General features: G+C 41.3%; 1 protein-coding gene across 14 annotated transcripts in view; it reads right to left on the reverse strand.

Moving 5' to 3' along the window:
* Ncoa2 (nuclear receptor coactivator 2) overlaps window positions 1–15150 on the reverse strand; it is a 249034-nt gene that overhangs the window by 84192 nt on the left and 149692 nt on the right. For 13 of the 14 annotated variants that reach the window (XM_031366898.1, XM_031366899.1, XM_031366885.1 and 10 more), the window contains 2 exons: window positions 5246–5350; window positions 1889–2061 (listed from right to left, as the gene is read on the reverse strand). In XM_031366898.1, coding sequence (XP_031222758.1) covers window positions 1889–2061; window positions 5246–5331 — 259 coding nt within the window. In that variant the 5' untranslated portion in view covers window positions 5332–5350. Of the gene's footprint in view, window positions 1–1888; window positions 2062–5245; window positions 5351–6480; window positions 6613–15150 lie in introns of those variants that run through there. The other variant, XM_031366893.1, reaches the window with a different exon arrangement.

Below are 15150 nucleotides of genomic sequence, written 5' to 3' on the forward strand. Positions count from 1 at the left end.
TACTAAAAATTATTAAAGTAGGAATATTCTTAAAGCATTAGGTTACTTGAGAACTTAAAAGCATATTTCTGTTCTTGGTATTTAACTTTTCTGTATTTGGCATTTAACTTTTTCTTCTCGTTTCAAAACCCATTGTCTTTCAAATTGTACGTCGGGGTGTTTATATCACTGCTTCTGGGTGGTTGTGGTGTGTGTTAAGACAGAACCCTGCAGAGAAGCCATGGCACAGGCCCAGTGTGACACATCTTAACGTGTTTTTTGGTTGGAAGGGGGATTTACCAAGGTTGTGCAAGACCTTCATTGTAATTGAAAATATGTGTATGACTGTTTAAAACATCAAACTTTTAATATGAAATGCTCACAAAATAGAACCATTCAAGATTTTTAGAGACCTGAAACAGCAGGCTAACACTTTTTACCATGATCAAAGCTTGGACTCCATTGCACTATGCGTATGCCAAGTAGCAATTCTCCTACCAGTTCTAGGGATATTATTTGATCCATTCACTAATGTCACAATGAGAGAACCTACCAAGCTGAGATTAACAGTACCTGATAAACCCTAGAATGTGGGGTTGGGGAATGGAGGGTGTTGAAAGGCGTTAGAATAAGCAACTCCTTGACTGCTGAAATCTACAGCAGGACAATTTTGATGGAGAAACTAAAGACATCCTTGAGAGTGGGTTGATATTAGAAATGTGTATGTTCTGTATATATTTTTAAGTTCTTAGATGCTAAGAGGTAAAGTTTTATGATTCATTGCAGGAAACAGAGTTTGAGGCTCTGAAATCTAAAAAGACAAAGATATAATTTTCCTGAAATTGTTTTTTCCAATTATTATATAAAATAATTTTAAAAAATTATTAAAAAATTAATTTTTAAAAAAATTATTTTAAAATAAAATAGTTTAAAAAAATATAAATTACAGAATTCATCTAAAGCATTTTGAGAGATAATCATCTTCACACCTTGGAAGACGTCAGTGTGCAGGCACTTCAGAGCATGCACCAGCCCGAGCAACAGAGCATTGTTCAGACATGCCTTAAATTTATTTTTGGCACTACAAAGTCAAATATGTTTTTAAAACTATTATATTCTTGGGCTGGAGAAATGGCTCAGCGGGTAAGAGCAATCACTGCTCTTCCAGACGTCCTGAGTTCAAGTCCCACCAACCACATTGTGGCCCACAACCACCCATGATGAGATCTGATGCTACAGTGTATTTATGTATAATAATAAATAAATCTTTGGGCCGGAGTGAGCGGGGCCAACTAGAGCGAGCAGGGTTGACCAGAGTGAGCAGAGGTCCTAAATTCAATTCTCAACTATCACATGAAGGCTCACAACTACAGTGTACTCATATACATAAAATAAAAACAAAACCAAAAAAACTATTATATTCTTATTTTTTTTTCCATAGGCAAAAATAGCAAGAGGGAAGTATAAGACAATTTCAGGGGGTAGGGTGAGGGTTGCAGAGAGAAAAACCACAGAAAGAAAGCTGTCACGGGATGTCTTTGATTTCATAAAGGAATCTTTACTGGCTCCATTATTCGGGGTGTGAGATTCTAACCCGGAAGCATGGCCTGTTGGCTAACTGGATGGAACAGGAGGTGCTCCTTGCTTCCTCCTTTGGGGGTTACATGGAAGAGTAGCCCCTCATTTGTAATTATACCAGCCAAAACTCTGGGGATGTGGGGGAGTTCACCTCCATCTCCTTGGTCTTGAGGCAATGGCTGGATTTTATATAAAGCCTGTTTATAAACCCTGCAAGTGATATCGAATTCATCTGGTAATGTGACATCATTTCATCAATAATTTAAGCATAAGAAATAGATTCGTGGGCTTCACACACGCAGAAGCACAGAAACTGCTCCAGCACTCTTACCTTGCTCTTTGATCTGGCGGATCTGCTTCACAGTTTCTTTTAAGATGGCACATTTGTCAGGTTTGAAGTTGAAGTTGTCGATATCATTAAAATTTGCAAAGATCAGCTCTGCAAGTTCCTCGATGTACTTATTCTCCTGCTCTCGGTTACGTTTCTCAGTGCTCCTTTTGGGGCTAAGAAGAAATGAGGCATTATTACTTATTTGAAAGAAACTGCTAAACTCTTTTAAATGTGAACACAGACAATAAGCTGCCTACCCAGGAAAGCAGTTGAGACCAAGGGAGTAATTTGTTGCATGTTTTAAACATTCAAATCTTCCCTGGTCTCTGGTTCTCTTTTGTTTTTGTGGGATTATGTCATGGATTATCTCCAGCCTCACCATAGCAAGGGGCAGGATGGCCCTGTACCTAGAGCAGCGCTTTACAGGGTGAACACTGACCTCACTGATGGACAGAGAAGGGGGTTTTCAAAGAGTTAGTAAGGAGTCAACTTTTACTTAAGGTAAATTTAGAAGGAGCAAGTTACAGTTAATTAATGTAATTATAATTGGACACATAAGTTTCAATCACGTTTTTGTTTTATTTTGGTAATCATAAAGGGTAATAAAAATAAATCTCTATAAGGCTTTTAGATTTTTATTTTAAATCTGTAATTCCTAAAGATTTCCTTAGAATATTTGTGATCCAATCAGGTAAGGTAAACAGTCCTAAGCTAAGAGCAAAGTGCAAGTGACCCAGGGTTCCGCGTTAGCTGTCTATGGTGCAAGTGACCCAGGGATCCATGCTAGCTGGCCATGCCAACGACAGGCAAATACAAGTACTCAGAGTTCAACTGAACTTCAGCGAGTGGAGAAAAAGATCAAAACTGGCAAAATCTTCTCATATGAATTTGACAAAATAACAAAACTCCCAAATTTCCTCTTGAAAACAATACAATTACTTGCTTCCACGCAGAAGTCTATTAAATGACCCCAAAACAAGGGAAGAAGCTGAGTTGTTCAGTTTTCTGTATTTAATTTTCTGTACTTTTATATGTATTTATATATAATATCAATTTAAAATTAACACAAAACATTAACTGCAAATTCAGGATTCTCATGTTGGAATCTATCAGTTTTATTTTCCTAAATTAATAAACCTAAGATTTTAACATAATTTTCCCTTTTTAGTGGCTCCATGATTTGCCCAAGATCATCCAGTGAGCTATAGCAGTGCAGGGAAGAGGACCTAGGGTTAGGGTTAGGGTTAGGGTTAGGGGACCTGTGCGACCTAGGCCTCACTTCTGGGGCTGTTCTACTTTATTAAAGTCATAGGGAGGAGGTGGCTGAGAGAAGGCCTTGGAAGAGCCCAGTTCTCATGGCTCCTCCTCTAGCCCGCTTTTCTCTTAGACTGGGAAAGATAGGATAAATGACAAGTCAGTGAGAAAGGGAACTGAGTTACAAGACCCTTGAGAGGCCACAAGGAAGGGCTTCCCTCCTTGCCACCACAACTGAGCCCCAGGTAAGAGACCGCGTGGCCTCTGGAACCTCTCTCCCCAGAGGGGCACTAAAGCATGAAGGGAAGTCTGGGAGCTAGCAGCAGGTGGAGTGGACCAAGAAGTCCTTGGGAAGCTGAGGGCTGGGTGTGGAGAGGGAGTTAGACAGACTGTGATCAGCACCACAGGAATAGCCTAAACCATGGCTCTTCCAACCTCTCCACTTCCCTAGGTAACTTTTTCTAACCCACATTCCTGCTGTTTTTAATCACACAGTCTAGAGCATTGTTTTTATTTAATTTTAAAAGTCATTTATAGGTTCTGGGCATGGTGGCACACATCTTTAATCTCAGCAGAGGCAGGTGGATCTATTTGAGTTTGAGGCCAGTCTGGTCTAAAAAGAGTTCTAGGACAGCTAGGGATACACAGAAAAACCCTATCTGGGAAGACAAAAACAAAGACAAAAACAACAACAATAATAAACATTTACAGGATTGAAAATATTAAAAGTCTGGAAAAAGAATCTCTCTCTGTGGTGGTTTAAATGAGAAATGTCCCCCAAAGGTTCAGTTACTTGGATGCCTGATCCCCAGGTGGTGGCCCTGTAAACAGAAGCTTAGAAGGTATGGTGCTCTACATCTGGTCATCTAGTCTGCTCTCTCTGCTTCCTGCTCTTTCAACCCTGCTCTGCCTCCCGCCATCATGAAGTCTTACTCCTCAGGAGTGGGGAGCCAGAATGAACTGTCACTTCCCGAGCGTGCTTTGATTGTGGTGTTTCATCACAGCAACAGCAAACTCTTCCATCTTTGGTTCCCTTGGCACCGGTTCTAATCCACCCAAGCAGGTAGCAACCATCACTGTGCCCTGGTTACCCTAAAATACAAGTGCATATGCCCCCTCCTCTCCAAATTATTTTTTTCAATATAAAGGACAGTACACTCCATAAACATCGTTTGAACTTTGCCCTTTCTCTCCCACAGCATCTTTTGGAATAGTATCTAACTATATATGTAGCCTAGGTCACCCTCCAACTCCTATGCAGCCCAGCTTGGTCTTAAATTCCTCGTGCCTCAGACTTTAGAGGTTACACTACCATAACTGGCTCTGTGCCTCAGTATTTTAGGAGGCCTTTAAAAATACTAACCTCATTGTTTATCACAGTTGCACTGTGTTCCAGGCCACATGCCATCTTAAAATATTCTCTGCAAAAATTGTTTCTTGCTCCTTTATGAATCTAAGCAGGGGCACAAATGAGTAACCTCACACTTACAGTGTTCTGCACACAGAGACACTACTACCATGAGGAAATCCTGAGATCCGAATTGCCTTTATGATACTGCCAAATTGTTTTAAAAGTATTTGTTTTATCCACTGAAGAACCACAATTTAATTTTAACTAAAAAACAACTGGATTGAACACTTCATGTCATATCAAACGAATAGCAAATCTTTCACTACAAAATTTACTTGTTTCGATGTTCTATTCTCAATAAAAAATGTGGAAAACTCAAAGACTGCAGCAACGAACTGATTATAAAAGTAAAATACACAAGGGCAGTAAAAAAATGCATATGGTGGGATTTCTTTTTAAAAAGAATAGGTCCTACAAATAATCCGCATATTCAGATTTCAGCTGTCACGTGCGGAAAGATCCATCGTTAATAACTCGCATATTCAAATCTCAGCTGTCACGTGCGGAAAGATCCATCGTTAATAACCTGCATATTCAGATTTCAGCTGTCACGTGCGGAAAGATCCATCGTTAGGGAGAAAAGCCGAACACAGTATTTATGCTGAGAGTAAAGTCTATGCGAAAACAACAAACAAAGAAGCACACCGAAAACTGACAAGGTGGTTGGGTCTTTTGGTCAACGATAGGCTCACCTGGGTCCGAGCTGGTCGGGACATTCCTTGCGTTTTCTGGTCTCTGCCCTGGACGGGTCAGAGGTGTTTTCTCCCATCCCACTCATCTTGAACACATATCAGCAACTAAAATAGAGCACAGGTGGGAAAAGGGATGTGAAGAAAGAGTCACACCATTCTGCCAACGAAGTGAACTTCCACTTCAATCAAACACCTGACCGCAGTTCCGAACACGGGGTTTGGATAAATGTCCACTTAAAGGCTAAGCAAGAGCAAAGGTTAATATTATGAACAGTCCCTTCCACCTCACTGAGCACAGGCTCTTTAGGCGGAGAGACTCAGCAATCCCACGAGCTGTTCTCCGCCAGCCTGGGCCTGACTCGTCTCTGGTTTCCAGGGTGCTCTTGCACCAGGGAAATAACAGGTGTTGCAAGGTGCTCCTCCCAGTCTGTTCTGGATTGGCCAATGTTTTGTGTGTGCTGCAATGGCTCAATGACAGACAGTCTGGGGAAATAGGCAGGAACACTTTTATAAAGGGTTCCGAATTTGGCCAGGTAGATCTGACTCCCTTGCTGTGGCAAGGCCTCCAAAATGGAGGTCCTTCCTGTCTCCCTCAAGTTTCAAGACTCCTCCTTCAACCTCACAACTCCTCCCTCCTCTTCTCAGGGCAGTTCCCCTCGCTCTTAAGCTAGCAGGGTGGCTTCTTGTCTCCCATTCTGCTGGATTCCCATTTCTGGCAGTCCAGGTCTAATCACCAGTGGGCTTTAGAATGGCTGTGAGGAAGACCCTGACAAGCTTCTGCCTGCTGAATTGCTTTCTGTAAGAAACTGAAAAGGACACACAGAAAAGAGACCCAGTGTCCTCATACTGGACACCACTGGGGCCACCATGATGTGACTTACACACAAGGACAAAGTGACAGTTTTAGAAGACACAAAGGCCCTATCACAGGTTCTGAGAAAAATTCACTTATAAGTTATTTAAGGGGCTTAGGATATGCTCAGCAAAGGAAAACAGGCCCCCCAAAACTCCAAAGTCAACGGTACTTCATTCCTAGAAATCCAACCCTATGCTCACTCTTCATCCTGAATGACCGCTGCCCTTCTTTACTCTGGATAGATTAGGAAAAGGCAGTGAAAAGACAAGGTCAGTAGCAGCCCAGGAGCCCCAGAAAGACAGCACAGACCGGGAGGACCAGCAAAAGCAAGGTTGGCCAAGGAAAGCCATGGAGAAGCCTGGGCCTCATGGCCACCTACCAGTCCAACTGTCTTCGGTTGCCTTGGGTGTGATCCCAGACCCCAGTCTCAGAGCTCCACACACACTCCTCTGGCCACCGTTCTGATCCAAGTATGCAGTAGGGCCAATTGTTCTCTCACCTTTTTTTGAGAGTCACATGTTTTACAGAACCAATTGTTGTTAGGGAGCATCAGCAAGAGGGAGGGGCACCAATGGCACATTCAGTTCAGGAGGTCACATGGAAAGTACAATCTGAGGACCGCTGCCACAGCTTCCTGTGGGTGGAAGCAATGTAACCAAGTCCCAAGGTCCTGCTCTATGCTTACCTTCTGCCTGATAATAAGTACTGAATTCACTTAATTTATGCTATGTACTAAAGCCAATTTCCAGATTCAAAACTGACTATGAATTCTATATTGCTAAGTAGCCATGGGCTAACATTCAGGCCCAAGCCATGTGACCTTCAAATCTGCTACTTGCACATTAATGATTTTCTGTAAGATAGAGTCACACCACTGGCGTCCACAGCACAGGCTGCCTAGAGAGGAGGAAGGGGCAAGGTCTGGCCTCTATGGAGAGGACTCTTGCTCTTCACTAGCAAGTCACTGCTAAGGGGTCATTCCTATACTTCTTCCTGCCTTGCCTGTCATGGCTGAGTTGTTCTTCATCCACTACAGGCAGAGGCCTGTGGAAGAAGTCACAAGATCTAAACAACAAGGGCTTCTGTGTACAAAATGATCATTGCTTCAGTATATAATGCCTGCCTTCCTCTTACTGTAGATAGACATGGTAGGGGAACAGAGAGAGAATACTGCTGTTCAAGACACAAACAAGGCAAATGGAGATGAATTCAGGGACAGTGCTGCAATACATTCCCACACTGAGATCCAAGAGTGCCATACAAGCTGGGATGAAGTGGGATGGTTGAAGGGGGATGGATGAGTTACAGAGAGAGGAATGGGGAGCCAGGACTAGAGGAGGGAGTGACAACACACTACAAACATCCATTCTTCCTCATTTTCTCTGAGCCATAATTCCCAAGGTTTCATTCATGACCATGAAAGTGAAAGCTTCATACCTAATAATCTTCCAAGAAATGGTCCAGGTAATTATTCCTTAAAATCAGCTGCCAACAAGTTGTAAAAATATAAAATTATAAAGTTCAGCCTTCACTAGATAGCACAAACAAAAGCAAACAAAAACAAAATCCAAAACACAGTGTGGATGATACTTTATTGACGATAAGAGTTACATAACTATCACCATGTATATTAAAATCATACTACCAGAAAGGTCAGAAACCTCTCAACAATTAAAGTGCGTGCTTGCTAGTCACAGAGAGTTAATTTGGGATTGAACACTTGCTTTAAATTCTTCTTTATATTCACAAAGTATCAACTGAAAGCACACAAGCAGCCGACAAGCACATTGCAACAACCAGACTTGAGAGGCTGAGCCAATCAAGAATGTGTGCACTGGGGCTGTTGAGATGGCTTGGCGGGTAAGAGCACTGATTGCTCTTCCAAAGGTCCTGAGTTCAAATCCCAGCAACCACACGGTGGTTCACAACCACCCATAATGAGATCTGACATCCTCTTCTGGTGCATCTGCTATAGTCTACTTATGTATAATAATAAATAAATCTTTGGGCCAGAGCGAGCAGAGAGGACTGGAGCGAGTGGGGTTGACCGGGGTGAGTAGAGGTCCTAAAAATTCAATTTCCAACAACCACATGAAGGCTCACAACCATCTGTATAGCTACAGTGTACTCACATACATACATACATACATACATATTAAAAAAAAGAATGTGTGCACTCTAGTGTAAGAACAGTTTAAAATCCAGAATACACTGCTGTATCATACTTGTACCTTCTCTAGATTCACTTAGAAAACACTCCATTTGTACCATTAAAACATCATTTGTTTCCTCTTGAATTTACTTACTGTGTTTTCACAATATATAAAAGTTTCTACTTATTGAACACAATACATCATTTTTTTTTCCAGATAATTTTCCTGGGTTACAGCTCTTAAGCAGACAACTCCACCAGCCTCCATCACAAAGGGCAGCACACCAAGGAGGGGTGCCTGACCATGTTCCAGCTACCTGGGAATAAGCCACAGTGGCCCACTCACATTCCTGCCAATCATCCAGGCAGGGCTAAGGACCTATCCCTTGGAGGGTGGACAGCAAGGAGCAGCAGGACAGGCTGCCAGACATGGTTGCTGTCCTGAAACACATAAGTTTGTGACCTGCTCTTTAGTGAGTTAGAGAATTGAGTAAGCCTCAGTAGTGAGGGTCCCAAAATGCTCCGTGGATCTCTCAGACAGGAGGTGCTCTGGCATTTCCACCCCATAGGAGGCATGTCTGGCACATGCAAGCATTTCCCTATAGCATGAGGCAGGGCCAAGGTGCCATAGGTGGGTGAGATGGATAAGATAGATTGACTTCAGACTTACAGAAGAATATCTAACAGCACAATAAAATACATAGAGATGAGTTTCAATATATTTTTGTAAATTAATGTCCAATGTAAAGGTATGAAATGGGAAAGAGTAAAGGCACATTCTGCAAGTGGGTAAAAAAAATAGATCTTGCATCTCTGCATGTTTTCAACATTTCCATGAAATTAAAGCTCTCGAAAATGTCACCCTCAGATATAAGACTTCAATGTAAATTACAGAAACTGACTGGGACACAACTAAAATTTGACATAATTAGAGTTACTGAGGGCAAACCAGTTTTTACCAGATGATGGGAGCCGTGAAGGACAAGCCTGGAGATGTTTCTATTTGCCGGTCTTGTTATCAATAGTCACACAATGGCAGTACTCTCACTGTGACAGAAGGCTTGTCCTTCCATCCCTCCATATCAGTTTGGATGTACTTGGTAGGAGGAGGAAGGGATACAGCCACAATTCAGCAAGCTTCAGCATTTAAAAGTAGCAATATCTGAGAGGGATGAACGTGCTGCCCATAGCCGAGTTCTCAGCAACTGACAAAAAGCAATATAAAATGTCAAATCTCAAGTCAATTAAAGAACACAGTCTTTGTCCACAGAGCACATCCATCTAACTTAGGAGGCACCAAAGCTGTTGTTTGCAAAACAGCCTCATGGCATTAGAGTTAATCATCCAGAATTCTTGCAAGTGATAATGTGCACTTTATCTCTTATCAGCATAGGCCATCTTCCAAACAAGGCCTGTAAAACTGCCAGATTTACTATATGCTGAACAAATTCAGTTAAAGGATAACATGCTTGCTTAAATCCATATTCGACCAAGCACCAGGCCTTTTCTGAGCTTAAAAAATATATATAATAGTGTGAGAGAGCCCCCTGGTAAGTCCCTGACTTTGAGATGGAATTCACAAGGCAATTTTCTTGGGACAGAGAAGATACACATGCACACGGAGAGGTGAAACAATTCCTGTAGTCATAGCTTTTCCATCTCTCTGTAGTCCTGCCTGTTCTGGAATTCAATCTGTAGAGGTTGGGCTCAAACTCACAGAGATCTGCAGGCCTCTGCCTCTACAGTACTGGGGGTAAAGGTGTGTGCCACCTCAGCCCAGGTCTTTCCAACCTTTCTGGTCTCACTTAAGAAGATCTATAAAACTGATGCATAATAGTAGTTGGATTCTGCACAATTTTTTTGATAGGGCTCAAGTCCAGGACCTTGAGAGTGCTAGGCAAGAACTCTTCCAGCTCTTGGTTTTCAGAAATAGGGTTATCCTCTGTAGCCCACACCAGACTTGAACTCCCAATTCTCCTGCTTGTCTAAGTGCTGGGGACAACCTTTTGGAACGCTGAGAAATGTTTACGTATTAGTACACATAAAAGACCATTCTCCATATCTGCTCTTTGAAGGAGATCCCATTGCTTAGAAACTCACTGTGCTTCCCCAGCTTATCAAGTCATGTGAAAACAGCGATTCTCAATTCCCACCAGTCCCTCCCTCAAGATCTACCTACACTGTCCATGGAGGAGGATCTCTTTATTATACAAACTCTGAATTCTTGGGCCTTCTCTGATACATCTAAGGAAACATAGTAACTAGTACTTGAATGGACAAAGCAGACCTGTTGTCTGTGAGTCCTGGGAAGAAAAGGGGAAGAGGACAAACATTTTGGAAATAACCTGGTTCCAAATAGTGGTCACTGGTCAGAACTATCCCAGGCAAGCAGTACTCTGATAAGATTCCAACTTTTGCCCCAACAGTTAAATAAACATTCATTTAATGTAGTAAATATACAGATTATGTAAAAATATTTATGGCTCACACAAACAAAGCAGCATGACATATACAAACCAAACTGAAGCAAAACTAGACATGTACTTGATGTGGGGTGAAAGTACACAGAAAAAAAACACGCTGTCCCTTCCGTACGGCAAATGCAGAGAGGGTACCATATAGTATTTCAAATTATTTGAGGTGTTACTTTCCTGCAAGGAGTATTACAATTTTTATTAAAACACAGGAATCCTTTTAACCTCATCTTAAACAACACTATGGCTGTCACAGTTACCTACATGTTCAGACTCACAAACTGCACAGTAGTACATGCACTGTACACAGTGACAGCGGTTAGCTTACAAACGTTTACAAGAGTCACTTCTAATGAAAGCATGATGAAAGACATCTTATTTGGAAGCAGAGCCTCAGTTTAACCTGACTCCTTTACAGTAACATATTGTACATTTATTTGTCTTTATAAAGAAACAGCAAGTCAGGCACACAACAACCTCAGTAGCAAATGACTTCGATACTACAGCACCAGCAGTTGCCAGGACTAAAGACAACACAGCATCCAAGCACTCTCCAAGGAGATGGCAGTGGCAACCACCTTCTGCATGCAGATCCTTTCTACCAAGAGTAAGAATACTGTATAAACAACAAATGTTTACACTAAAAACTCTACCTCCCCAAATGCGTTGCTCTTAGATTTACTTTGTAAATGGCCTTAGAGTGCTCTATTAGATAGCAACTAGAGGACAGAGTTTACTTTCTGTCTGAAAGCCAATAATACTCATACATTTTTTTAGTGGAAGACACTTCAAGATGCCATTGGGAAGACAGAAATGAACACACTAAGCAGAAGCAGGCAGTGGCTCTTTCTTTAACGTGCACTGCTATAATCAAATAATGTCTTCACTCCTATTCACTGGCAACACAAATATTACATTGTAACAGTTTCATGTCTACATCTTTCTTAAAGAGGGAGAAAGAAATACCACCCTCCAATGCCTCACGGGCAAAATACATGGCAGAATATGTAAGTGGTGTAGGGGTGGGTGTGGGGTGGGGGTTAGGGGATATCCAGTATGACTTCACTGGCTAGAGCCCAGTTTCTGCATTCTGAGTCCTCACAGGCTAAATTCCTAAGTGCAGGCAGTCACTGGGCTCTTTGAATCTAGCCAGAAATAGCAAGACAATTTTTAATAAGGCCTCAGTTAAGAAAACACAGAAAGAACACCACTCCTTGCATCCCATAAGCCATTCTCTCCCCACTGCAAGTGAGTGCCTGCTTCCAGCTAACATTTTAAAATCCAATTTGCTCCAAAGCCTTAAGTATAAACTCTGTAAAGAAATCAGCAAACCAAGAACAGAGAAATAGGATTTATGTTAGACTTTCATAACTTGTCAAAGGTAAACTCAATGATCATTCTTTACTCTTATCATTTGTAATTTCTTTATAAGACTTAACAGCCTTCTCAGTTGATGTGAGAAAATGACTAAAATGACAAAGGCCTGCAGTCCGAGGCAATCAGCTTTGTTCCTGAGCTTCCATCAAGCTCTCCCTCACCCTACGGCAACTTCTTTTCTTGGGGCTTTTTGGTTGACACTCAATCAGGAGGGAAGAGGTTGCACACAGACACTTTGCACATCTCACTTTGACTGATGTCTTGGGATGGACACATATACACCTTGTGGGTTATCTAATAACTTCTCTGACCTGCTTGCAAAGCAACTTCAGTCACACAGATACCAAAGGACATGCTGGACTCAAACTCAGGTGTGATTCAGTAACTGACACTGGCTGAGCACCTCCTACAGGGAAGCAGTGCCCTCAAACCTTCTCCTGTGTAAGCTCACCACCACTGCACACAGGGAAAAACCAGGGCACCAAGAGAACAGTTCTGTACACGAGCAAGGCACACAGGACATTTTAGAACTCAAAAGTTAATCCAGCCAGGACCTTCAAACCTAGCACTCAAATGGCAGAGAGAGGAGGGATCCAGTTGTCCCTCAACTTTAACTGTAATATGGGCACTAAAGTGATCTGTTCAGGACAAAATGATCACTGAAAAAGACAAGTTTATAAACTTGAATGTGTTATAGAAATTACTGTCTTAATCTAATTTAGTAAAGGCTTACTTCATCATTTGATGGGTTCTTTCTTTTCTCATTGTGTAAAATCCACACATACTTTAGGACTATCCAGTGGGTCAATACGTAAGACTCCATTACTGTTGTAGACAGTAGAGTTTAAAGAAAGGGAGTTACTAGGCATTCTCTCAGACACACCAAGATGTCCCAGGCTCATTCTAAATAGAAAGCTTTCCCTGTAAAATCAGAAATAGTAATTGGCTGGTTAAGAATACTAAAGTTATGAAAGATAATTATAGAAAATGATGCCTGTGACTTTAGCCATTTCATCATAAACACACAAGCATGGGTACCCATCTTTACTGTTCTCTCAGCGCTTCCCAGTGTAAACCAAACCTGTAGTGAAGAGGCTAGGATTTCCAATTTTCATTCATTTAAAATGACTTAAGGGTTGTTCTTCCTTTTGGGGGCAAGGGTTGCCGCCTTTTGACTACTGACTAGTATTTGAGCTATGAGAGACCTGGCCTTCTACTCAGGCCCCTCCCCTTCAGGCTGCATAGCACTAACTGCAGGCGTGCATCTTTACACACCCCTACTAAGCTCTTAAGAGTGGTTCTTCACTGTTTACCTAAAACAAAATCATTCCCCCTGGTCTATTATACTTGTCTTACATGTCCCCACTTAGCAGGAAATTTTGTCCACATGACTTATCTTATTTCTAATAGAAAGAAATACATGTTTTCAAATTCAAACTTCAAAATCAATATGCAATTATAGTAACAAGTACAGCTGGCATAGACTGGCTGGAAAACAAGAATCTGGCTTTCTGGTGGTCCCAAGACACCATTACTGGGTTCAGAAGAGTGAGTGTCCTGAAGTGGCCACCAACTGTGCTACTCGGAGGGTGGCTGGGCTTCTCAGCAAGGGCTACCCATGGGATAGGGGTATCTGCTCTGTTACTACAACACAGGTTAATATATTCAGAGTTTACACAGGGTGCTCTATAATAACATCACTGAAATGCCTGTCTTCTAGGTATGAGAGAAAGGACAAGAGACCAAGGTGAGGCGAGGTGAGGAGGGGTCAGAAAGCAGAGATGGGGCGTGAGTGTATGGGGTATTCATGGACAGCACGCGCCAATGGCAGGCACCATTCTAGCACACCAGTAAACTGTTAAATCTTGCATAATGCTGTGGGTCAGAGCACACCCCAGGTGTGCATCTTGCTTTGAAATACCTAAATACCATGTCTTCAGGACCTGGGAAGTTACTTAATTACTGCTTTTGAACTTTAGCCTCTGCACTTATGGTAATACTGACATTCTGGGCTTGGTCAGGTTATGAAATAAAAGAGCACCCTCTAAGGGTTTTCTTAATATATATAAAACATTTGAATTTGATAGCATGCAAATATTTATCAAGTTATCTAAACTGTTAGTAAACATAGTTGGAGAAGAAAATAAATTTATAGGAAAAAATAAGAAAAGTTAGTATAATACTACCAATCAAATTATTTTGATGGGAACTATAGATACAATTTAATTTATATATTTAAAGTTTATTCTCATTACTACAGGTTCATAATTTTTTTAAAAGGAAGAACCAGAGAGATGCCTCAGAGGGTGAGGGGCTTGTCACTACTGCCTATCAGCCTCACTTTGATTCCCAGAACCCACTGAAGGCTGGAAGGAGAAAGATAACGTGTGATAGCTGACTTACTGTCAACTTCTACAAATTAAAGTTGTCTGCACAGGAGACTCAGTAGTCCTCAGACCTCCATGCGCACACTGTGTATGCATGCCCCATAATGATAATGGTAATAATAATTTTTTTTATTTTGAAACTTTATTGATTTTTTTGGATGTACATATTCACAAATGTAGTACATATTGATAGGGTATTTTTTTGTCATATTCTTTAAAATTTATAAAATATTATAACAATAAAGTGAGTATTATAAAGGTTGTTTGATATAAAACAACAATCAATTTAACAGCCTTATGTAGATGCTCGTCTATAGCAATAGTGAAAATACGTTTTTCTCAATATAAATTTTAAATAACTCCAAACATATTAACTGTATACTTCAAAATAATAATTATTTTTAAAAAAGAAGATGAGAATGTGGAATGACATGAGAAAGGACAATAGAAAGGGTCGTGATGCTAGGAAAAGCAGGCCACACAAGTCTCTCGTAAATAACCTACTCCTGGGAACTTAACTGGAAGGTGCAGACTGTTTCTCCTCATTTTCTGAAGAATATTGGACACGATATGGTGAATTACCACTGTAAAAGCAGCATAAAGGCCACTTACAGTAATAAGCGGGATGGGAGCTGGAAGAAAGCGGGGGGGGGGGGGGG

This window comes from Mastomys coucha, unplaced genomic scaffold (genome assembly GCF_008632895.1).
Source record: "Mastomys coucha isolate ucsf_1 unplaced genomic scaffold, UCSF_Mcou_1 pScaffold14, whole genome shotgun sequence".
NCBI classification, from domain to species: Eukaryota; Metazoa; Chordata; class Mammalia; order Rodentia; family Muridae; genus Mastomys; species Mastomys coucha.